Raw genomic sequence first — 26541 nt, 5'->3', positions numbered from 1 at the left:
ACTATTGTACTCTTAGTTTTAACAAAATCAACCGAAACTGTAAAGAAGTACTCCGTGCAGAGATCCTATGAAGAGCTAATAATCCACTAACAAATCTCTGTGCCAGACTGCCCACAGCGGGGATAAAGGTTTGCTCTTCTGGTAATTCTTATGCATGAGCAGTTTATAGATCAGACATTTAACTTGCTTCAGGAAAAGCACGAGTGAGGTCTTCTTGACTTTTTCCCCAACAGTCCTAGAGATCTGCTGTCTATACCTGTCTACAGTGATCTGGAAGGAGGAAGCTCCGACAACATCTGCCATTGCTAGTCTCTGCAGACATTCTCATCTAATGTCACAACAAGCCTGCAAGGTAAATAGTAACATGTTCATGTTGCAGGTGAGGAAACGGAGAGACACAGGGAGCAGTCTGCCCACGTGCCCGTTCTTCTGAATTTAAGCTGCAGGAAAGCACTGGCGTTGCGGGAGCTGATCACCACTGTATCCCAGTGCCTAGATCACTGCCAGGCCACTGGAGGGACTCGGCAAACCCCTCCCGAATGAACCTGCAGGGCCTACACTCTTTCTACCACGAACAGAAACAAGAGCACCACAGATAAAGGAACTCAGAGTCACCTGCCATTCAGGGATCCCCAACCCCTGGGCCACGGACCGGTACCGGTCCACGGCCTGTTAGGAGCTGGGCTGCACAGCAGGAGGTGAACGGTGGGTGAGCAAGTGAAGCTTCATCTGCCACTCCCCATCTTCGCAGCCCCTTGCATTACTTCCTGAACCATTCCCCCAATCCGAGGAAAAGTTGTCTTCCGCGAAACTGGTCCCTGGTGCCAAAAAGGCTGGGGACCACTGCTCTACATCGTACAGATACTCAACTGGGTGTGTTCCTCAGCTGTGTATCATAGAATTTGTTCTAGAAATGTCATTAAACCTAATTAGCTTCATTTCTTTGAAAAATAACCAATTTTGCTTTGCCTAAGTGTTAGGATTGGGGATGATTTTAATGATCTTCTTTGCGTTGTACTGGGTTTTAAGACTTTTTTGTATAATAGGTATGTATTACTCTTGTGACCAGTAAAAGTTATTTTAAAAATAATTAAAGTCTATTAAAAACACTCAAACACTAGAAAACAGGTTTCTGGGCATCTGTACCACTACCTTAAATCTACCTTAGTTAAATGCTTAGGGAATATTAACTACACAGTGATTATAAATATAGGTCACAAACACAAGACTACCCCCATTTTACCAAAGACTTCCAACACCCAAGGTGCTATTTATCCACAAGAGAGACCTGAGGTAGGCGTGGAATCTAAAACTGAATGAGATGATGCATTTAATTTTTAGCATTGCCCAGCCAAGTAAATGCAAGGTTTTTTCTCTTTAACCGCAATCCTGAAAATGAATGTGAGCTTTTAAGTGAGAATTCCACTAGAAGGAAAAAAAAAAGCACATCCATTCATAAAAACAAACACAGAAAACTTTTAAACCAGAGTTTACAAAAGCTTAACTATTCAAGTTAACACAGTTAAGACTCTTAAATCGTCTTCTAATTTCAAGTCCGTCTGTGAGCAACAAAGATGAGAAAAAGCAGAGAATTACCAGGCAACATTCATTCATCTTGATTCTGTCAGAATACCCTCAATGGAAAATCAGTGAAAGATTTTTGATGTGGTTTAGATAACCCAAAAAGATTCTCTGACAGATGGGAACAGTGAAGATTTTTCTTTTAGCTGATAAGCAATTATGAGAATGACAAGTAATTTCTAGAAATCATTCTAGAATTTCTAGAAATAATTCGAGAATTATTTCTAGAAATTGTTTTATTGTTTAAAATCATTTGGTTTTAAACTTTTCTTAGGTGTCATAACCCTGTTTCATGCTTCACCTGGAAGCCTAACCTAGAAACCTGGAGATGCTGAGGGGAGGAGAGGGCAGGGCCTGCAGCCACTGAGCTCCTCAAACAGCCTCATGCTCCCAGCAGCTGCTCTCCATAAGCCCCTGGGAAAGAGCTCAAGGGAAGTGCTTCAGAGTAGGCCCCAGGAGTGTAGACACTTAAAATCAAAGACTTTTCCCCAAAAATGCATACAAAGTTATTTCATAGGTTCCCCCTCTCCCTTATTTTAAACTTTGCCCTGGGCAGTTTTTCTTTTTCGCTGTTTGAATCCTGCTACCACTTGCTTTGTAATAAGCGCTCCTGCAACAGGAAACAACTCTCCAAGGAGCAAAGATAATTAACTGAAAAACTAAAAAATAGGCTCCCTTTAAAATGTATGTAATATTTTTCAGGTGAAGAGAAAACAGTCATCCTTCTGCTAATAATTGGTTCCTAGTTTATACATATTTAAATACAGCCATATTTCAACATGTTCACATAAGTAAATCATGGTTTCCCTGGCACTGAAATGAGATTGAGAATCGCTGCTTTGGCGTAAAATCACACCATGCTCCTTATGCTAAGACTCATACACCAGGTATCAAAGAAAACATCTAAGTAGGTCGGCTTCTAGAAAGGTCAGTACTGACCAGCAGAACCAGATTCCTCAGCCTAGAACACAGCTTTTAACTAAGGACACCTTACCTAAACCGCCACCCACCTCCCTCCCTCCCTCCCTCCCCTGCAGGCAATCTCCCGCTCTCCTCCAGGGCAAACCTCCATTCTAGCGCCCACCCCCACTCCTGACCCCAGAGTCTCCTCTGTGACTTCCTCCTGGGTCTACACTGAAACAACGCATTTTAGCAAGAAAATGTCTGCCACCTTACTCTCACTTAAGGATAAAGTGAGTCCACTGTTTGTAACTAGAGTCCTGAACTCACTCACTGAAGGAAGACCTAAGACAAGTCTGAAGGGTAATATATTACCATCACACACTTGAACTGAAAGGTTCTTAGCTGCAAATCACAACGTGCCTGATAATCTGCAAATACACGTGGTCTTGTTGTTAGTTATGGGCGGCGGTAAATGTTTAACAACCGGCTCTCCTGAGAAAAGAGGCCCAGGTTTGGGGCATTTGCCAATTTTCATGGTATTAGTAGTACTCCAACCATGGCAGATTTCAACTACCAACTTGACTTCAACCAACTCACTAGATCCTGAAAACCTAACAATTAGCTGGTGTGAGATAGCACAGCAGTAGGTGGGGTCTAGAGTCAGACCAATGTGAATATAAATATTATTGATTTTAAATATGAATATGTAAAATCGGCAAAAAATCCAAGCAGCTCACGGCCTTCTTTTTAAACTGCAGGCACAGATACCAGCAAGATTTTATCCATATCAATAAACTGATACTATCAATGGAAAAAAAACTGTTTACCTTATAATCAAGGTGTCCACACATGCTACTGTCCAAACTAGGGCTTCTGAGAGTGAAAGGGGATGATATTAACAATTATACCAGACTACAGGAGTAAACCAAAACTGTGAAGGTTAAACCAGTACATATGGCTTCTTATTTTTTAGATGCACTAATAGTAGCTTCTTTCCAAAGGGCTCCTGAAGCAGGCTTATTATTTAATGGTAAAATGATACTTTTTATTCATGTAAATATATTCATCCATCTCAGCATGTAACTTGTTGAGTACCATGGGTGACTAACATGCTTGAGGGATGCAACCCTATAATACATGATTCTTGACCTCAGGGAGCTTAAAATCCAATGCAGTGGATGACATAAGTACCTACAGGTGTGAGAGTGACAGTGCAAGCATTACAGCCATGCAGATGACCAGGGAGCCCGAGGTGATCAGGAAAGCAGAGAGGATGGGGAAGCCGAAGAGGAAGGATTTCTGAAAAGCAAAGATGTACAGAGGGCATTATAGATATGAACCAAATGGGAGCAGAAAGCTTTTTTGGGGGGCAGTGTGGTGACAGAGGAGGTTATAATTATCTAGAAGACCATACTGAGCCACTGAACACCCGCTGAAACAGTCTGCACAAAATAATGCTTCAGGAAAAGCTATTCTGATGCCACAGTGGATTGGAGGAAGCAGAGACTAGTTAGAAGGCTTCTCCAGTACTCTGAGACTGATGTGAAAAAGAGTATGAATTAAGGTGATAGCAGTGGAAGTGAAAAAAGTTTGCACAATCTTCTATAATTGTCTTCATATATGTGAAAGGATTTACAAGTTTTATGTATTAACCAATTAACACATCTTAAATGTCTTAATTAGACTCTTATGCAGAAAATTTAGTATATTAAATACTGCATTCATCACAGTGAAATGATAATCTCTTGACAAAGCTGAAAACGGGCAGTTTACCTGTTACAATCTTGAATGCAGCCACTGCAATTTCCGTCTTTTAGGTAACATGCTGCTCTATTTGAATATAAGATACTTAGATCATCTGCATTTCCACTTCCTAAAATCACATTTAATTAAATACAGTTAAAATCCATTAGCGAAATCACAGTTCAACAGACAACTGAGGTCTCCCGCGGCACTGCAGTCCTACACCCCGCTGCTAATGCAGCTCCGAGGACCTCCCTATGCCCGCAGTGGCCAGAGAGGCCAAGCCCGTAAGGGACCGCGGCAACCGTGCCCCGCCCGGGCACACGCTACGCGTTCCAAGGTACAGCTCCCGGAGGTGGAGTCGCTCCCGCCCTGCCCTCGGTTACTGGGAAGGAACCTACAGGGCGAGCGCCTGTCAATCGGGAGGTGGCCCGCGCCTCTCCCGCGGTGGCCCCTTTAGGTCCCGCGAGCCGCAGCCCGAGGGGCCAGGGACCCCGTGGGCGAAGCTCACTCACCTGCAGGCTCCAGCTGCGCGATCACCGCCGAGTACCTGAGAGCCGCCTCGGCGAACTGCCCGTTTTTAAAGAGCTCGTTGCCTTGGCTCTTCAGGCCGGCGGGGCCGACTGGGGCGGCGGGCGCCGGCGCCGGTGGCGCGCCAGGTCCGGGTGACGCGCCGGGACCAGGGGGCGCGCTGGCCGCGGGGCCCCCCGAGCGCCGCCCGCCGCCCGGGTGCCCATTGGAGCCGCCCGCCGTCGCCGGGGCCCGCGGCCGGTCCCGCTTGTCCGCGCCGGCCTCCGGCGCCCGGCCCCGCCGCGGCGCGCCCCTCTGCGGCCGCCTGCCGCCCTCGCTCTTGCCAGTCAGCTTCTTCTGGATGTTGCCCATGGCGCGCGGCTCGGCGGCGCGCCCGGCAGGCGCCGGCTCCGCGGCCTCTGTGGGGAGTGGATGCGGGAAGTGAGTGTTTGCATCATCGCGAGCAACTACCAGGGAGGCCGCGGCGGTGCCGGCGCAGGGGCGGGGTCGCGGGAGAAGCCAGGCAGAGTGGGCCCGCCCCTCGGGCGGAATCCGGCGGTTCCGGCGCCTCTGGGGGGCCGGTTGGCCCAGAGGGTTAACAGCGGAGGTCGCGCTCCGAGCCCTAGTGGCTTCCCGGGCTAGGGACGGAAGCCAACCCCGGATTTAACTCTTCAAACGCTGAAGAGCTTGGGACGTGAAAACCGGCATTTCAAAATCATTCCCTTCATCAACGCATACGTATCGAGGTAGGTCTTACAAAATATGTACTTTTCTTCCATTTACAGTTTAGAAATGAATGAATGAAGTTACTAAAACTTGAATACAATAATTGCACCCAAAGTTAGGGCACCCTTTCCTTATGTTAAGGGACTGGGAGAAGATAATTTGAAAAAAAAAAAAAAGTCCAAGTGATTTTTAAGCCATTTAAAAATGATTTTAGCAAAGAACTCACATAAAACAGGCACCTGGTTTTTAAAGTGAACCTTAAAAAGACAGTAAAATTTCCAGTACAATACCTTATTCAAACTTAAAAGTTCCTTTGATCTTGATTGAAAGATTTCAGGTACTTATCAGAGCTTAAATAATTGATTATTGAATTGATATTTAAATAGGCAAATGATGCATAAATATTTCATTGATGGGTGTCTTAATATTTAAAACAAAGCAATTCATCATTTCAAAGCACTAAATGCAGAAACTTCCCAGCTTTCTCTTGTAACAAATTCTAATCTGATTTTTAATGAATCTATTTCCCATTCTGTTTCATGAATGGTAAAGCCAGAATTTGAAGCACAAAGACAGAGGAAGTAGAAAACCACTAGTACTTAAATAAAAATCAGTGGATGGATGATCACCTTAAGGCAAGCAATGAGTATAAAAACACACTAATTAATAAATACAGCTTTCTATACAGCAGAATAACATCCAGTTTTGGATCACTAACCAAAAAGGGCTTAACAATAAAAAGATGATCTTATTATAGAGATAAATCCCCAAATGGGACCCAGAGCAAGGCTCCAGTACTCTTCATCTGGAATCTGCTGCTCAAGTCCCACCCAGCATAAAAATGGATGGAAGCTTAAGTCAGTGTCAGTAGAAACGATGGACAGCTAGTATTATTTTCTATTCCCTTGTATGTCTGACCAATACTATTACTAAATAGCTGCCATTTATTTAGAACTTAACATGGGTCAAGACCTTTACATACATTATCATTTTCATTATCGTTAATCTTCATACCAAGTATTGTCCCCACATTACAAATGAAGCAAGAGAAACACATGGAAGAAGGTAAGGAATTCTCTCAAGCATGAAGAGCTAGAAACCAACATAACTGAGATTCAAATGAAATGAATGCTGTACCTCTTTCCTTAAGACTGAAATGCCCCTTAACATTTTCCTGCAAAGGTAAGCAGAGGCCTGAACATGAAAGACCTGTGAGTCCTGTTGGGTATTTAACTACCTGTGGGACATTCCAGAGGAGTTGTTCAGGAGGTAGCTCCAAATGTAGGTCAGAGGAGGCCTTATCTAGAGACATTGACTTGGGAATTGCTGGCATAAAAAGGATCACTGAAGTTTGAGTGTGAATGGAGTCACCGAGATCTTCCAAAGGATCCTAAGAAATAAAACACTTAAAGGGGGGCTTCCCTGGTGGCGCAGTGGTTGAGAGTCCGCCTGCAGATGCAGGGGACACGGGTTTGTGCCCCGGTCTGGGAAGATCCCACATGCCACGGAGCGGCTGGGCCCGTAAGCCATGGCCACTGAGCCTGCACGTCTGGAGCCTGTACTCTGCAACAGGAGAGGCCACAACAGTGAGAGGCCTGCATACCGCAAAAACAAAAACAACAACAAAAACAAAAACAAAATGCTTAAAGGATGATCAGAATCTCCAGTGGAGATGGAGGAGTACCTAGAAATGAGAGAGAAAACAGGAGGGTGTACTGCCTCAGAAACCAAGAAGAAAGAGTATTTCAGGGAGAAAGGAGTAAACAGTAACCAATATCAAAGGAAGGAATGGCCAAGAGTTTTGACTGTATAAGGATTAAAGAAAATCATTAGATCTGAAGACCACAAAGACTTCAGTACCCTGGGGTGGGGTGGTTTGGGTAGCTGGTAGATACAAAAATCCTCAATGAAATACTAGCAAACTGTTAAAAGGATTATACATCATGACCAAGTGGGATTTATCTCAGGAATGGAAGAGTAGTTCAACAGTAGAAAATCAATCTATGCAACAGATGACATTAAAGGACAAGGGGAAAAACTGACACGGTCATAACTGACATTGAAAAGGAACTTGACAAAATCCAACACCCCTTCATGATAAAAACACTCAGAAAACTAAGAAGAGAAGTAAAATTTCTCAACATGATAAAGTACTTTTATGAAAAACAGCTAACATCATACTCAATAGTGAAATCCTGAAAGCTTTCCCCTGAAGCTCAGGAACAAGACAAAGATGCTGTTTTCACTGCAGCTACTCAACATTGTACTGGAAGTTGTAGCCTGATCAATTAGACAAGAAAAAGAAATAAAAGACATACATATTGAAAAGAAAAAGTAAAACTATCTCTATTCATAGATGACATGATTATCTACAGAGATGACATGATTATCTACAGAGATGACATGATTATGTCATAGATGACATGATTATATATAATCTATCTATACCTATATATATATATAAATGTACATATATTCCCAAAGAATACACGCACACACAAACCACTACTAGAGCTAATAAGCAAATTCAGTGATTTCAGAGTACAAGATCAACATACAAAAATCAGTTGTTTCTATAAATTAGCAATGAAAAATCCTGAAAGGAAATTACGAAAATAATTACATTTACAGTAGCATCCAAAGGAATAAAATATTTAGGAATAAATTTAACCAAGGCAGTGAAAGACTTGTATAATAAATATTGCTGAAAGAAATTAAATAGGGCTTCCCTGGTGGCGCAGTGGTTGAGAATCTGCCTGCTAATGCAGGGGACACAGGTTCAACCCCTGGTCTGGGAAGATCCCACATGCCGCAGAGCAACTAGGCCCGTGAGCCACAACTACTGAGCCTGTGCGTCTGGAGGCTGTGCTCCGCGACAAGAGAGGCCGTGATAGTGAGAGGCCCGCACACCATGATGAAGAGTGGCCCCCGCTTGCCACAACTAGAGAAAGCCCTCGCACAGAAATGAAGACCCAACACCAACACAGCAAAAATAAATTAATTAATAAACTCCTACCCCCAACATCTAAAAAAAAAAAAAAGATCCTTTAAAAAATAGAAATTAAATAAATGGAAAAACATCTCTTGATCATAGATAGGAAGACTTAATGTTGTTAAAATATTAATACTATACAAAGCAGTCTACAGATTCAACATAATCCCTATCAAAACTCCATAGCCTTTTGGGCAGAAATGGAAAAGCTGATCCTCAAATTCATGTGGAATTTCAAGGGGCCTAGAATAGCCAAAACAATCTTGAAAAAGAGAACAAAATCAAAGGACTTACACTTCAGACTTCAAAACTTATGGAAAGCTACAGTAATCAAAACAGCGTGGTACGACATAAGGATAGACATATAAACCAATGAAATAGCGAGTCCAGAAATAAACCCATGCATCTATGGCCATGTGATTGTTTTCTTAGGGTAAAATATGTTTGAATTTTTATCAACTGCAAATCAATGAAACATCTAAAAACCACAGCTTTGGACCATGTCAGTCAGGTGGTTTTTTTGTTTGTTTGTTTGTTTTAATACACCTTTATTATTTTTTTTGAGGTATAGTTGATTTACAATATTATATGTTTTAGATGTACAAAATATTGATTCACAATTTTTAAAGGTTATATTCCATTTATAGTTATTATAAAATATTGGCTATATTCCCTGTGCTGTATAATATACCCTTGTAGCTTATTTATTTTACACATAGTAGTTTGTACCACTTAATCCAATACCCCTACCTTGTCCCTCCCTGCTTTCCTCTCCCCTCTGGTTTGTTCTCTATGTCTGTAAGTCTGTTTCTTTTGTTATATCCACTATTTTATTTTATTTTTTAAATTCCACATATAAGTTTTATCATATAGTATTTCTCTTTCTCTGACTCATTTCACTAAGCATAATACCCTCCAATTCCATCCACGTTGTTGCAAATGGCAAAATTTCACTCATTTTTTAAGACTGAGTAGTAGTCCAGTGTGTGTGTGTGTGTGTGTTACATTTTCTTTATCCATTCATCTGTTGATGGACACAAGTTGCTTCCATATCCTAGCTATTGTAAATAATGCTGCTATGAACATTGGGGTGCATATATCTTTTCAAATTAGTGTTTTCTTTTTTTTAACATCTTTATTGGAGTATAATTGCTTTACAATAGTGTGTTAGTTTCTGCTTTATAACAAAGTGAATCAGCTATACATATACATATATCCCCATATCTCTTCCCTCTTGTGTCTCCCTCCCACCCTCCCTATCCCACCCCTCTAAGTGGTCACAAAGCACCGAGCTGATCTCCCTGTGCTATGCAGCTGCTTCCCACTAGCTATCTATTTTACATTTGGTAGTGTATATATGTCCATGCCACTCTCTCACTTCATTCCAGCTTACCCTTCCCCCTCCCCGTGTCCTCAAGTCCATTCTCTACGTCTGCATCTTTATTCCTGTCCTGCCCCTAGGTTCTTCATAACCAATTTTTTTTTAGATTCCATATATATGTGTTAGCATACAGTATTTGTTTTCATTTTATTTGAATATATACCCTGGAATGGAATTGCTGGATCATATGGTAGTTCTATTTTTAGTTTTGTGAGAAACCCTCATACCGTTTTCCACAGTAGCTATACCAATTTACATTCCCGCCAACACTGCACAAGGGTTACATTTTCTCCACATCCTTGCCAACATTTGCTCTTTGCGGTCTTTTTGGTGATAGCCATTCTGACAGATGTGAGGTGATATCTCATTGTGGTTTTTTTTTTTCCCCTGACCATTTTTTATTTTATTTTATTTTATTTGTATTTTTTTTGCGGTAGGCGGGCCTCTCACTGCTGTGGCCTCTCCCGCTGTGGAGCACAAGCTCTGGACGTGCAGGCTCAGCAGCCACGGCTCATGGGCCCAGCTGCTCCGCAGCATGTGGAATCCTCCGGGACCGGGGCACGAACCCGTGTCCCCTGCATCTGCAGGCGGACTCTCAACCACTGCGCCACCAGGGAAGCCCTCTCATTGTGGTTTTGATTTGCATTTCTCTGATGATTAATGATGTTGGTCATCTTTTCATGTGCCTGTTGGCCATTTGTATATCTCCTTTGGAAAAATGTCTATTCAGGTCTTCTGCCCATTTTTTAATCGAGTCGTTGTTTTGACCTGGGTTGTTGGAGCTGTTTATATATGTTGGATATTAACCCCTTATTGATCTTATCATTTACAAATATCTTCTCCCATTCAATAGGTTGTCTTTTTGTTTTGTTGGTGGTTTCCTTTGCTGTGCAAAAGCTTTTTAGTTTAATTAGGTCCCATTTGTTTATTTTCGCTTTTGCTTCCTTTGCCTGAGGAGACAGATCCAAAAAAATATTGCTACAACTTATGTCAAAGGATGTTTGGCCTACATTTTCTTCAGGAGTTTTATGGTTCCTGGTCTTACATTTAGGTCTTTAATCCATTTTGAGTTTATTTTTGTATATGGTGTTAGAAAATGTTCTAATTTCATTATTTTACATGGAGCTGTCCAGTTTTCCCAGAACCACTTATTAAAGAGGCTGTCTTTTCTCCATTATATATTCTTGCCTCCTTTGTTGTAGATTAATTGACCATAAGTGTGTGGATATGGCCAACTGATTTTGGACAAAAGTGCCAAGTCCATTCAATGAGGAAAGAATAGTTTCCTTAACAAATGGTGTTAGGACAACTAGATTTCTACATGTCAAAAAACAACAACAAAAACAAAAAATCAAAGCTAAGTTGGACTCCTTCCTACCTCAACTAATCAAAATAAATCAATGACCTAAATATAAGAGCTAAAACCGTAGCACTCTTAGAAGAAAACATAGGAGTAAATCTACATGACCTTGGATTTAACAGTGGATTTTTTTTTGCCACACCACGTGGCATGTGGGATCTTAGTTCCCTGACCAAGGATCAAACCCATGCCCCCTGCATTGGGAGCATGGAGTCTTAACCACTGGACTGCCAGGGAAGTCCTAATAGTGGATTTTTATATATGACACCAAAGGTATAAGTAACAAAAGTATATAAATTGGACTTCATCAAAATTAAAAACTTTTGTGTATCAGAGGATATTATCAAGAAAGTTAAAAAACCCATAGAATGGGAGAAATTATGTGCAAATCAAGTATCTGATAAGGGTTTAATATCCAGAATACAAAAATAATGGTTACAATGCAACAATAAAAAGACAACCTAATTTGAAAATGGGCAAAGGACTTGAATAAACATTTCTCCAAACAAGATATACAAATGGCTAATAAGCACATGGAAAACGGTCAACATAATAAGTCATTAGGGAAATCCAAATCAAAACCATAAGGAGTTACCACTTTACACCCATTAGGATGGTTATACTCAAAGAGGCAAACCATAACAAGTGTTTGCAAGAATGTGGAGGAATTGGAATCCTTATATGTTGCTGGTAAGAATATAAAATGGTATAAACACTTTGGAAAACAGTCTTGCAGTTCCTCTGGAAGTTAAACATAGAGTTACCATATAACCTAGTATTCTGCTTTTAAGTATATACCCCCCAAAATTAAAAACATATGTACATGCATAAACACAAACCAAAAATACTTGTACATGAATGTTCACAAAAGCATTATTCATAATAGCCAAAAAGTGGAAACAACCCAAATGTCCATCAACTGATTAATGAATAAAGAAAATGTGATATTATCAATGTAAGAATATTATTTTCCATAACAAGGAGTGAAGTACTAAGACACTGGTCTTAGTAATATTTTTTTGGATATGTCTCCTCAGACAAGGGAAACAAAAGTAAAAACAAACAAATGGGACTACATCAAACTAAAAAGTTTTTGCACAGCAAAGGAAACTATGAAAAAATGAAAAGGCCACTGATGAGCTAGTATTCAAAATATACAAACAACTCATATAACTCATAGCAAAAAAACCCAAACAACCCAGTTAAAAAATGGGCATAGGATCTGAATAAACATTTTTCCAAAGAAGACACACAGATGGCCAACAGGCACATGAAAAGATGCTCAAAATCATTAATCATCAGAGATTAAAACAACAAAGAGCTATCACCTCACACCTGTCAGAATGGCTGTTATCAAAAAGACAACAAATAATAAGTGTTAGTGAGGACGTGGAGAAAGTGTAACCCTTGTACACTCTTGGTGGGAATGTGAATTGGTACAGCCAGTATGGAAAACAGTATGGAGATTCCTCAAAAAATTAAAAACAGAACTACCATACAATCCAACAATTCCACTCCTGGGTGTTTATCTGAAGAAAACAAAAACACTAATTAGAAAAGATATACAGACCTCTATGTTCATTGCAGCATGATTTACAATAGCCAAAATATGGAAGCAAACCACTAAGAGATGAATGGATAAAGAAGATGTAGTATACATATATAAATAAATGTACATAAAATATATAATAGAATATTACTCAGCCATAAAAAAGAATGCAATCTTGCCATTTGTGACAACATGGATAGATGTAGAGGGTATTATGCTTAGTGAAATAAGTCAGACAGAGAAAAACAAATACTGTATGATTTCACTTATATGTGGAATATAAAAACAAAACAAACGAACAAACATAAAACAGAAACAGAGTCATAGATACAGAGAACAAACAGATGGTTGCTGGAGGGGAAGGGGCTGAGGGAAAGAGAGAAAAAGGTGAGGGACATTAAGTAAAAACTTCCACTTGCAAAAATAAATGAGTCACAGGTATGAAATGTACAGTATGGAGAATATAGTCAATAATTATGTAATATCTTCATATGGTGACAGATCATATAGACTTACTGTGGTGATCATTTTGAAATGTATAGAAATACAAAATCACTAAGTTGTGTAGCAGGAACTAACATGTTGTCAGTCAATTATACTTCGAAACCAAATAAACAAGCTCATAGAAAAAAAGATCAGATTTGTGGTTACCAGAAGTGGGGAATGAGGGGAGGGGGAAATGCATGAAGGCAGTCAAAAGGTACAAATTTCCAGTTACAAGGTAAATAAGTACTAGGGATGTAATGTACAACATGATAAACATAATTAACACTTTTATATATGAAAGTTGTTAAGAGAATAAATCCTAAGAGTTCTCATCATAAGGAAAATTTTTTTTTCTATTTTAAAAATGTTGCATCTATATGAGATGATGGATGCTTTCTAAACTTACTGTGATAATCATTTCATGATGTATGTAAGGAAAATCATTATGCTGTATGCCTTAAACTTTATACAGTGCTAATGTCAATTATATATTAATAAAACTGGAAGAATAAAAAAGGAATGAAGTACTGATACATACTTCAACACTTCAACATGGATAAACCTTGAAAACATTATGCTGAGTGAGAGAAGCCAGACACAAAAGGCCACATATTGTATGATTCCATTTACATGAGATATTCAGAATAAGCAAATCTGTAGAGACAGAAAGTGGATCAGTAGTTGCCAGGGGAAAGGGAGATGGGAGTGACTGCTAATGGGAATGGGATTTCTTTTTGTGATGATAAAAATGTTCTGGAATTAGACAGTCGTGATGATTGTACAACCTTGTAAGTATACTAAAATCTACTGAATTTGTAAAGGATGAATGTTATGATATATGAATTATATCTCAAGTTTTTAAAAAGAATCCTTATTTTACCTTACCACTGACAACAAAGAATACTTTTTTTTTCCCATCTCAGTCAATTTGATGGGAGAAAAAAAAATCTATATTTAACTTTCATCTTTTTATTAGCAATACAAAAATGTATTGATCGGGGCTTCCCTGGTGGCACAGTGGTTGAGAGTCCGCCTGCGGATGCAGGGGACGCAGGTTTGTGCCCCGGTCCGGGAAGATCCCACATGCTGTGGAGCGGCTGGGCCCATGAGCCATGGCTGCTGAGCCTGCGTGTCCAGAGCCTGTGCTCCACAACAGGAGAGGCCACAACAGTGACAGGCACGCGTACCGCAGAAAAAAAAAAAAAAGTATTGATCATTTAATTTCTTCATTAGTGATTTCTCTGTTCCTATGCTTTGTTCATTTTGGTACTAGGCTCTTTAACTTGGTCTTATTGTTTTGTAAAAGCTCTTCATATTTAAGGTCATAAACCCTTTGCCATTTTACTAATTTGTCATTTGCCTTTTATTTTTTTTATGGCATCTGTCTTATACAAGTTTTTAATTTTTACATAATCAAAATAATTCATCTTTCTCTTTATGATTTTGTCTGTTGTTTTAACTCTTTGAAATCCCCACCCTTCCAACCTCCTGATCCCACCAATTCTAGGACAAGAGGAATATTTACATTTTATTCTTCTGTTTGTCAATGACTGTTTAATTTTCTTATATTTCATTTTTAAGTGGAGAATAAGCAACAACACTACAAGGGAGTCTAGAGGCTTACTTTCCTCTGATGGCCACTTCTAAATATTCTCTACTAGGGAAGGAAAACACAAATAGGGAGGTTTCCGAGAAAGCCCATGAACTCAAATCCCAGATCCAATCAGCCTGGCGAGGACAGGTATTTCTTCATAGCAGCCCTCAAAAGGACAGGTGAAGAAAGCCTATCAATTGTCTTATCTCAGTACCTGACACAGAGTAGGTGCTCAGTAACTGTCAGCTGTTAGATTAAACCCATTGGTTATGTTGTACCTCAGTCTGGATGACCTGGGCCTGGCCAACCCAGGTGGAGCCCACGGGGAAGCAGCAGTATCAATCAGCAGTAACACTAATTGCTGCATTTTCCCATGGTCTTCAGGGCTCCCTGCATCATACCCCATAATGACTAAGAATTCTTTCTTGGAATGTGGTGGGAGGGGAACCACAGGCAAAGATTCCAGTTTGATAACCTCCCTCTGGGCTTTCACATTATTTTCCTAAAAGTGACTTGGATTTCTCCTGTCTTGTCCAAGGCTCCAGGACCTCTTTTTACATATTATCTAACAATGGAACTTGGTAAAAATGAACATAATATAGTCCCATTGTTCTTATTTCATCTTAAAAGCACTACTTCTGGGCTTCCAGCCATTTAACCTACCTAATCTTGATTTGCTTCTGATAAAAGGGAACTAACTGGTCTTAAAATTTATATCCTTCCTCATCAAGACATTTTTGTTTTCTGAATCTTGCATACTTTTATATATTCCCTAATCTACAAAATAATTATGGGGGGGCGGGCATGAGTGACAGGATCAGAAATGGTTCTCTTAAAGCTCTGCCTGCTTGGAAATCTGAATGGGAATATTGCTTCCCTATGGGACTTACCTTAGGGATAACCACCTAATTCAGAGAGAAACATAACAATCTGTTAAGTGATATTACACTACAGTAATCCTAACTCAGAGTTTTAATCATGGAACCATATGTATTACTAATTTTTGATTAGCCCTTTGCTGTTTATCTCTATTTGTGAAGAGGGCATTTTAGTATGTTTACTGAGATGCAGTTGACACATAACACTGTTTAAGTTGTACGGTATGGTGATTTGATACACATATATACTGCAGAATGATTACCACAATAAGGTTACTTAATACATCCATCACAGAACTACTATTACTTTTGTAGTAAAAATATTTAAGATCTACTGTCTTAGCACCTTTCAAGTATATAATACAGTATTGTTAACTATAGTCATCATGCTATACTGAATCCCCAGAACTTATTCACCTTATAACTGGAAGTTTATACCCTTTGACCAACTTCTCCCCAATACCTCCAACCCCTCCGCCCTAGAAACCACCATTCTACTCTCTATTATTATGAATTTGGCTTTTTTAAGATTCCACACCATAAGTGGGATCATAGAGTATTTTTCTCTGTCTGACTTATTTCACTTAGTACAATACCCTCAAGTTCCCTCCATGTTGTCACAAATGGCAGGATTTTCTTCTTTATTATGGCTGAATAATGTTCATGTGTGTATCTGTGTTGTGTGTGTGTTTGTATCACACTTTCTTTACTTATTCATCCTTTGGTGGACACTTAGATTGTTTCCATATCTTGGTTATTGGGAATAATGTTGCAATGAACAATGGATATCTCTTCGAGATAGTGATTTCATTTCTTTTGGACATATACCCAGAAGTGGGATGGCTGGATCATATGGTAGTTCTATTTTTTAATTTTTTGAGGAACCTCCATACTGTTTTCCATAGTGGTTATATTCCCACCAACAGTACAAGAGTTCCCTTTTCTCCATATCCTTACTGACACTTGTGATCTCTTGTCTTCTTGTTGATGGCCATTCAAATAGGTGTGAGGTGATATCTCATTGTGGTTTTGCTTTGCATTTCCCTGATGATTAGTGATGTTGAGCACCTTTTCATGTACCTGTTGGCCATATAAATGTCTTCTCTGGAAAAATGTCTATTGAGTTCCTCTGCCCATTCTTTAATCAAAAATGATCATATTAGTCATTAACCCACTTGTTTCTCAACATATGTTCAACCTCTGATAAGAGTTCTTAGTATAGCGTCAGCACAAGAGTGGATAAACACCAAATTATATCTGTTTCTTTGACAGTGTAGCCTGGTGATATTCAGCCTGGGTTTTATAGAACCTGTACTTCCCTAGTTGGTATCTAATAACCATGTTTAAGAGATACACTTTGGAATCTCACAGATTTGGGGCCATATCCTAACCATATGACTTATAACCTATGCAAATGTGGCAAATAACCTTTCTAAGCTTCTGTTTCCTAATCTATAAAAGTATGGATATTATAGCTTCCTTGAGGATTAAGTGAAATAATATAAGTAAAGCACTTTCACAGTTCTTCAAGTGTGCTAATTGTCCCCCCCCCCCCAAAAAAAAAAAGTAGTGAGAAGAGCAATTCCTGTCAAGGTGGAGTAAACATAATCCACCCTGTCTCTCACATTGAATACAACTAAAAACCTGGGACAGAATTCATGGAGCAGTTATATGAGGACACTGAAAAGTAAATGGTAGCAGGCTGATTGGGGAAAGGAACTAGAATTGGAAATACCTCCCAAACAGCAGTGAGTTTCTCATTTTTCTTTCCTCTGATATCTCCTAGCCTGGGTCAAAGTCAGTTTAAAACCCAAAACTGCACTGGGTATGGAGAAAAAGAGCTTTAGGAGGTCCCCTTTATTATTTACCTTAAGAAAAAAAAGAAATAGTTGGCCCCTATGGGGAAATTCCCTATTTATATTTGTTTGTTTGTTTGTTTTGTTTTTCCTTTCTCTCCAATCCCAGCTCTCAGGCAATCCTTCAGCAGCTGCAGTAGCAGCCAAGTAGATAGCTAAAACTCTGAGGGAGAGGAACTCTTATCTCTGGTCAGAGAAACTGTGGTCCCAAGGATATCCCCATTGCCTTTTTTTTTTTCCTCTTTCCTCTTGCTGCTCACTACTGGAGGCACATAGTCATGGGAAGTGTACAGTAGAATTAAAGTGTGGCTTTCTAGCCAAAGGAAGAGGAAGGAAAACATCTGGCATCCAGAAGGAGTAGGGAAGAATCAGAGAGGAGGGAACTTAAGAAAACAATTGCATAAAATTGTAACTGAAATAAGCTTACCCACCAGGTGATCCATGTGCATAAATTTGACCTTAAACATCCTACCAAAAATTTTGAGAAGTGAATTCCGGGGAAAACCATTACCCAGGCCCCAGTTGGTCATGGGGTGGTGCACAAGTGGGACAGATCCAAATAGTGCTGCAAAGGTTTTGAAACTAAACTGACATTAGAACCATAGTCCACGGAAGTCAGGTAGGAGAACTGTTACCCAAAACTAACCAGATTGATTAACTGCTTTAAAGTAAAAGTTCCCCATCAGATTTAAACAAAACTGAAAATCACATATAATAATATTAAAAATTGCTAATATACAGTACAAAATTCCTTACAAGTGAAGAAGAAAGAAAATCTCAACATGTGGCAAAGAAAAAGACAATTAAGTAATACTAAACCCTGGATAACCAGATGTTATGAATTCTCAAACAAAGACTTTAAAGTGGCAATACTAACCATGCTCCAAGAAATACAGGCAAACACTCTTAAAATGAATAGAAAGATTAAAAAGTTTTGCTGGAAAATAGAAGATTTCAAAAAAAAAAAAGAACCAAATGGAAACATTACAATGGAAAAATACAACAACCAAGATAAAAAAATTCACCAAATGGCTACAATAATACAATTGAGATGAGAGGAAAAGGTCAGTGAACTTGAATATATAGATCAAGAGAAATTTCTCAATCTTAACAAGAGAGAGGAAAAATAACTGGGGGAAAAAAGAACAGAGCCTCGAAGTCTTGTAGGACAATACCAAATGGTCTAACAATTGTGTCATAATAGTCCCAGTAGGAAAGGAAAAATAGTGTTGTCCAGAAAAAAATTTGAAGAACTTAGGGCTGACAACTTCACAAATGTGGCAAAGACATGAACTTATAGATTCAAGAATCTCAGCATACTCCAAAAGGATAAATTCAAAGAAATGCACATCAAGACATATGATAATCAAACTGCTAAAAAATAAAAACAGGGCTTCCCTGGTGGCGCAGTGGTTGAGAGTCCACCTGCCGATGCAGGGGACACGGGTTCATGCCCCAGTCTGGGAAGATCCCACATGCCGCGGAGCGGCTGGGCCCGTGAGCCATGGCTGCTGAGCCTGCGTGTCCGGAGCCTGTGCTCCGCAACAGGAGAGGCTGCAACAGTGAGAGGCCTGCGTACCGCAAAAAAATAAAAATAAAAAAAATAAAAATAAAAACAAAGGAAAAAGTCTTGAAAGCATCCAGAGGAAAACAATGCATCAAATATAGGGGAACAACAATTTGAATAACAATGGATTTCTCATCAGAATCATGAAGGATAGAAGGCAGCAGGGCAAAATGTTTAAAACGCTGAAACAAAGGACTGTCAAACCATAATTCTATATCCTGCAAAAATATCCTTCAGAAATGAAGGTGAAATAAAGACATCCTCAGTGAAGGAAAACTAAGAGAATTCATCTCTAGCAGACATTCTTTAAAAGAAATGCTAAAGGAAATACTTCATGTGTAAAGGAGATGACAGCAGGAAGAAACATGTACCATTAGGAATGAAGGAAGAACAGTAGAAATGATAAATATCTGAGTAAATAAAGGACTGTTTTTTTTCTCCTCTTAAATTCTTTAAAAAATGTAGAGAGGTTGAAAGCAGAAAGCATAACATTGTCTAATGGGAATACCAATGAACGTAGATATAACACATGATAACTACAACATAAAGACAGTGGATAAAGGGACTGATTTGGTGGTAAGATTTTTTTTTTTTCATTCCACTGGAAGTGGTAAAATATTAATTCTAAGTAAAATGTGGAAAGTTAAGTATGTATATATAAATTCCTAGTGGGACCATTAAAAGAATGTACAAAGAAATACAGTAAAAAACACAATCAATATTTTAAAATGTAAAACTAAACAATATTTAAATAACTCAAAAGAAGGTATAAAAGAAAAAAGTTGAAAAAAAACAAAGGGAAGAAACAGAAAAACAAATAATACAATGTTAGACCTACTACAAACATGAATAATTAATTGTAAATGGTGTACATATACCAGTTATAAGACAAGAGATAGTAAGATTAAAAACAAGACCCAACTATTTACTGTCTAATAGAAAACCACCTTAATTATATAGGTAGGTTAAAGTAAAAGCCTAGGAAAATATATACTGTGAAAATATTAATCCAAAGAGAGCTGAAATAGCTATATTACTGTCAGACAAAGCAGACTTAAAAGCAAGTAAAATTACCAAAGACAGAGAAACATTATATAATGATAAAAGGATCAACTGACCAACAAGTCACAGAAATCCTAAACGTGAATATTTCTAACAACAGAGCCTCAAGACACATGAAGCAAAAACTGGTACAACTAAAAAGAGAAATGGACAAATCCACAACTGTAGACAACAATACTCCTCAATAAGGAATATAAAAGTAAGGAATATAACAAGTAAACAAAATCAGCAAGGATAAAGAACTAAGCAGCACCATCAACCAACTTAATTTAATTGGCATTTATAAAACACTCCACCAAAAAACAGCAGAATAACATTCTTTTCAAGGGCACGTGGAATCTGCATCAAGAAATAATACATCCTATGTCATAAAAAAAAGCCTCAACAAATTTGAAAGTAATAATGTAACACAAAGTGTATTCTCTGACCTTAATGGAGGTAAACTTTACGGGTTTTTATTTTTATTTTTTTATTTCCATTCTTTTTAAAATTTTTTTATTAAAAAAAAATTAACATCTTTATTGGAGTATAACTCCTTTACAATGGTGTGTTAGTTTCTACTGTATAACATGGAGGTAAACTTTAAATCAATAACAGATTACTGATGTCTCAAAAATTTGGAAATTAAACATGCCATATGGGTCAAAGAGGGAGCCTTGAAGGAAATTAGAAAATATTTCCAGTTGAATGACCATGAGAATACAACATATCAAAATGTATGGGATGCAGCTAATGCCACACTTAGAAGAAAGCATAGCATCAAATGCTTATGTTAGGGAAAAAAGTTTCAAATCAACATTCTAAGCTTCCATCTGAGAAACTATCTTAGAGAAAAAGAAGAAAAATAAACCCATAACAAACAAAAAGAAGGAAATGATAAAGAGCAGAAATCAATGAAACTGAAAAATATAAAAAAGCAGAGAAGTGAGGAGAAGTTCAAGATGGTGAAAGACTAAGACGTGGAGATCACCTTCCCACCCACAAATACATCAGAAATACATCTACATGTGGAACAACTCCTATAGGACACCTACTGAACACTGGTAGAAGACCTTAGACCTCCCAAAAGGCAAGAAACCCCCCACATACCTGGGTAGGGCAAAAGAAAAAAGAAAAAACAGAGACAAAAAATAGGGATGGGACCTGCACCAGTGGGAGGGAGCTGTAAAGAAGGAAAGGTTTCCACACACTAGGAAGCCCCGTCACTGGCAAAGACGGGGGTGACGGGGGGAAGCTTCGGAACCACAGAGGAGAGCGCAGCAACAGGGGTGCAGAGGGCAAAGCAGACAGATTCCCGCACAGAGGATCAGTGCCAACCAGCTGTCACCAGCCCGAGAGGCTTGTCTGCTCACCCGCCAGGACGGGTGGGGGCTGGGAGCTGAGGATCCTGCTGCAGAGGTCAGATCCCAGGGAGAGAACTGGGGTTGGCAGCATGAACACAGCCTGAAGGGGGCTAGTGCGCCACAGCTAGCCGGGAAGGAGTCTGGGGGGGAAAGTCTGGAACTGCCAAAGAGGCAAGAGACTTTTTCTTGCCTTGTTGTTTCGCGGTGCGCAAGGAGAGGGGATTCAGAGCACTGCCGAAACAAGCTCCAGAGATGGGTGTGAGCCATGGCTATCAGTGCAGACCCAAGAGATGGGCATGAGACGCTAAGGCTGCTGCTGCAGCCACCAAGAAGCCTGTGTGCAAGCACAGGTCACTATCCACACCTCCCCTCCTAGGAGCCTGTGCAGCCCGCAACTGCCAGGGTCCCATGATCCAGGGACAACTTCCCTGGGGGAACGCACAGCACGACTCAGGCTGTTGCAACGTCATGCCAGCCTCTGCTGCCACAGGATCGCCCCGCATTCTGTACCCATCTGTTCCCCTGGCCTGAGTGAGCCAGAGCCCCCAATCAGCTGCTCCTTTAACCCCATCCTGTATGAGCGAAGAACAGATGCCCTCAGGCAACCTACACGCAGAGGCGGGGCCAAATCCAAAGGTGAACCCCAGGAGCTGTGCAAACAAAGAAGAGAAAGGGAAATCTCTCCCAGCAGCCTCAGGAGCAGTGGATTAAATTTCCACAATCAACCTGATGTACCCTGCATCTGTGGAATACCTGAAAAGGCAACGAATCATCCCAAATTGAGGCAGTGGACTTTGGAAGCAATGATATATATATATATATATATATATATATATATATATATATATATTTCCTTTTTCTCTTTTTGTGAGTGTGTATGTGTATGCATCTTTGTGTGATTTTGTCTGTATAGCTTTGCTTTTACCATTTGTCCTAGGGTTCCATCTGCCCTTTTCTTTTTTTTTTTTAAGCATGGTTTTTAGCACTTTTATCATTGCTGGATTTATTTTCTGGTTTGGTGGCTCTGTTCTTTCTTTCTTTGCTTTGTTTTTTTTTACTTTTTAAATTTTTTTATTTTTAATAATTATTTTATAACTTGATTTTATATCACTTTCTTTCTTTCCTTTATTCTCCCTTTTATTCTGAGCCGTGTGGATGACAGTGTCTTGGTGCCCCGGCCGGGCGTCAGGCCTGTGCCTCTGAGGTGGGAGAGCCGAGTTCAGGACATTGGTCAACCAGAGATCTCCCAGCTCCATGTAATATCAAATGGCAAAAATCACCCAGAGATCTCCATCTCAGCGCCGAGACCCAGCTCCAGTCAATGACCAGCAAACTCCAGTGCTGGACACCCTATGCCAAGAAACTAGCAAGATGTAACACAACGCCACCCACTACCCAAAAGGCTACCTAAAATCATACTAAGGTCACAGACACACCAAAACACACCACCAGACGCAGAGCTGCCCACGAGAAAGACAAGATCCAGCCTCATCTACCAGAACACAGGCACCATTCCCCTTCACCAGGAAGCCTAAACAACCCACTGAACCAACCTTAGCCACTGAGGGCAGACACCAAAAACAATGGGAATTACGAACCGGCAGCCTGCGAAAAGGAGACCCCGAACACAATAAGTTAAGCAAAATGAGAAGACAGAGAAACACACAGCACATGAAGGAGCAAGGTAAAAAACCCACCAGACCAAACAAATGAAGAAGAAATAGGCAGTCTACCTGAAAAAGAATTCAGAGTAATGATACTAAAGATGATCCAAAATATTGGAAATGGAATGGAGAAAATAAAAGAAATGTTTAACAAGGACCTAGAAGAACTAAAGAGCAAACAAACAATGATGAACAACACAATAAATGAACTTAAAATTCTCTAGAAGGAATCAATAGTAGAATAACTGAGGAAGAAGAATGGATAAGTAACATGGAAGATAAAATAGTGGAAATAACTACTTCAGAGCAGAATAAAGAAAAAAAAATGAAAAGAATTGAGGACGGTCTCAGAGACCTATGGGACAACATTAAACACACCAACATTCAAATTATAGGGGTCCCAGGAGAACAAAAGAAAAAGAAAGGGACTGAGAAAATATCTGAAGACATTATAGTTGAAACTTCCCTAAAGTGGGAAAGGAAATAGTTAATCAAGTCCAGGGAGCGCAGAGAGTCCGATACAGGATAAATGCAAGGAGAAACATGCCAAGACACATATTAATCAAACTATCAAAAATTAAATACAAAGCAAAAATATTAAAAGCAGCAAGGGAAAAGCAGCAAATAACATACAAGGGACTCCCCATAAGGTTAACAGCTAATCTTTCAGCAGAAACTCTTCAAGCCAGAAGGGAGTGACAGGACATATTTAAAGTGATGAAAGGGAAAAACCTACAATCAAGATTACTCTACCTAGCAAGAATGTCATTTAGATTTGATGGAGAAATTAAAAGCTTTACAGACAAGCAAAAGCTAAGAGAATTCAGCACCACCAAACCAGCCTTACAACAAATGGTCAAGGAACTTCTCTAGGCAGGAAACACAGGAGAAGGGAAAGACCTACACTAACAAACACAAATTTTAGAAAATGGTAATAGGAACATACATATTGCTAATTACCATAAATGTAAATGGATTAAATGCTCCAACCAAAAGACACAGACTGGCTGAATGGATAAAAAAACAAAACCCGTATATATGCTGTCTACAAGAGACCCACTTCAGACCTAGGGACACATACAGACTGAAAGTGAGGGGATGGAAAAATATCTTCCATGCAAATGGAAATCAAAAGTAAGCTGGAGTAGCAATTCTCATATCAGACAAAATAGACTTTAAAATAAAGACTGTTATAAGAGACAAAGAAGGACACTACCTAATGATCAAGGGCTCAATCCAAGAAAAAGATATAACAATTGTAAATATTTATGCACCCAACATAGGAGCACCTCAATACATAAGGCAAATGGCTAACAGCCATAAAAGGGGAAATCGACAGTAACACAATCATAGTAGGGGACTTTAACACCCCACTTTCACCAATGGACAGATCATCCAAAATGAAAATAAATAAGGAAACACAAGCATTAAATGATACATTAAACAAGATGGACTTAATTGATATTTATAGGACATTCCTATCAAAAACAAGAGAATAAACTTTCTTCTCAAGTGCTCATGGAACATTCTCAAGGATAGATCATACCCTGGGTCACAAATCAAGCCTTGGTAAATTTAAGAAAATTGAAATCATATCAAGTAACTTTTCCGACCAAAGTGCTATGAGACCAGATATCAATTACAGGAAAAAATCTGTAAAGAATACAAACACATGGAGGCTAAACAATACACTGCTTAATAACCAAGAGATCACTGAAGAAATCAAAGTGGAAATCAAAAAAATACCTAGAAATGGGCTTCCCTGGTGGCGCAGTGGTTGGGAGTCCGCCTGCAGATGCAGGGGACATGCGTTCGTGCTCTGGTCCGGGAACATCCCACATACCGTGGAGCGGCTGGGTCCGTGAGCCATGGCCGCTGGGCATGTGCATCCAGAGCCTGTGCTCCGCAATGGGAGGGGCCGCGACAGTGAGAGGCCCAGTTATTGCAAAAAAAAAAAAAAAAAAACCTAGAAACAAATGACAATGAAAACACGATGACACTAAACCTATGGGATGCAGCAAAATCAGCACTAAGAGGGAAGTTTATAGTAATACAATACTACCTTAAGAAACAAGAAACATCTCAAATAAACAAGCTAACTTTACACCTAAAGAGATTAGAGAAAGACGAACAAAATACCCCCAAACTTAGCAGAAGGAAAGAAATCATAAAAATCAGATCAGAAATAAATGAAAAAGAAATGAAGGAAACGATAGCAAAGATCAATAAAACTAAAAGCTGGTTCTTTGAGAAAATAAACAAAATTGATAAACCATTAGCCAGACTCATCTAGAAAAAAAGGGAGAACACTAAAATCGATAGAATTAGAAATGAAAAAGGGGAAGTAACAACTGACACTGCAGAAATACAAAGGATCATGAGACATTACTACAGGGAAATATATGCCAATAAAAAGGACAACCTGGAAGAAATGGACAAATTCTTAGAAAAGCACAACCTTCTGAGACTGAACCAGGCAGAAACAGAAAATATAAACAGACCAATCACAAGCACTGAAATTGAAACTGTGATTAAAAATCTTCCAACAAACAAAAGCCCAGGATCAGATGGCTTCACAGGAAAATTCTATCAAACATTTATAGAAGAGGTAACACCTATTCTCCAGAGGGAAGAACACTCCCAAACTCATTCTACAAGGCCACCATCACCCTGATACCAAAATCAGACAAAGATGTCACAAAGAAAGAAAACTACAGGCCAATATCACTGATGAACACAGATGCAAAAATCCTCAACAAAATACTAGCAAACAGAATCCAACAGCACATTAAAAGTATCATACACCATGATCAAGTGGGGTTATCCCAGGAATGCAAGGATTCTTCTACATACGCAAATCAATCAATGTGATACACCATATTAACAAATTGAAGGAGAAAAACCATAGGACCATCTCAACAGATGCAGAAAAAGCTACTGACAAAATTCAACATGCATTTATGATAAAAACCCTCCAAAAGTAAGCATAGATGGAACTTATCTCAACATAATAAAGGCCATACATGACAAACCCACAGCCAACATCGTCCTCAATGGTGAAGAACTGAAACCATTTCCACTAAGATCTGGAACAAGACAAGGTTGCCCACCCTCACCACTATTATTCATAGTTTTGGAGTTTTAGCCACAGCAATCAGAGAAGAAAAAGAAATAAAAGGAATCCATATGGGTAAAGAAGAACTAAAGCTTTCACTGTTTGCAGATGACATGATACTATACATAGAGAATCCTAAAGATGCTACCAGAAAACTGCTAGAGCTAATCGATGAGTTTGGTAAAGTAGCAGGATATAAAATTAATGCACAGAAATCTCTTGCATTCCTAT

General features: G+C 39.4%; 1 protein-coding gene across 6 annotated transcripts in view; it reads right to left on the bottom strand.

The window, feature by feature from the left end:
• The window catches only part of SPAG1 (sperm associated antigen 1), a 98542-nt gene that overhangs the window by 23822 nt on the left and 48179 nt on the right, over positions 1–26541 (bottom strand). For all 6 annotated transcript variants that reach the window (XM_049700228.1, XM_049700226.1, XM_049700227.1 and 3 more), the window contains 2 exons: positions 4743–5156; positions 4258–4357 (listed from right to left, as the gene is read on the bottom strand). In XM_049700228.1, coding sequence (XP_049556185.1) covers positions 4258–4357; positions 4743–5156 — 514 coding nt within the window. The remainder of the gene's footprint in view (positions 1–4257; positions 4358–4742; positions 5157–26541) is intronic.

Source organism: Orcinus orca, chromosome 17 (genome assembly GCF_937001465.1).
Source record: "Orcinus orca chromosome 17, mOrcOrc1.1, whole genome shotgun sequence".
NCBI lineage: Eukaryota > Metazoa > Chordata > Mammalia > Artiodactyla > Delphinidae > Orcinus > Orcinus orca.
The sequence above is the reverse complement of the archived record's forward strand: the minus strand, read 5'-3'. Positions and strand labels throughout refer to the sequence as shown.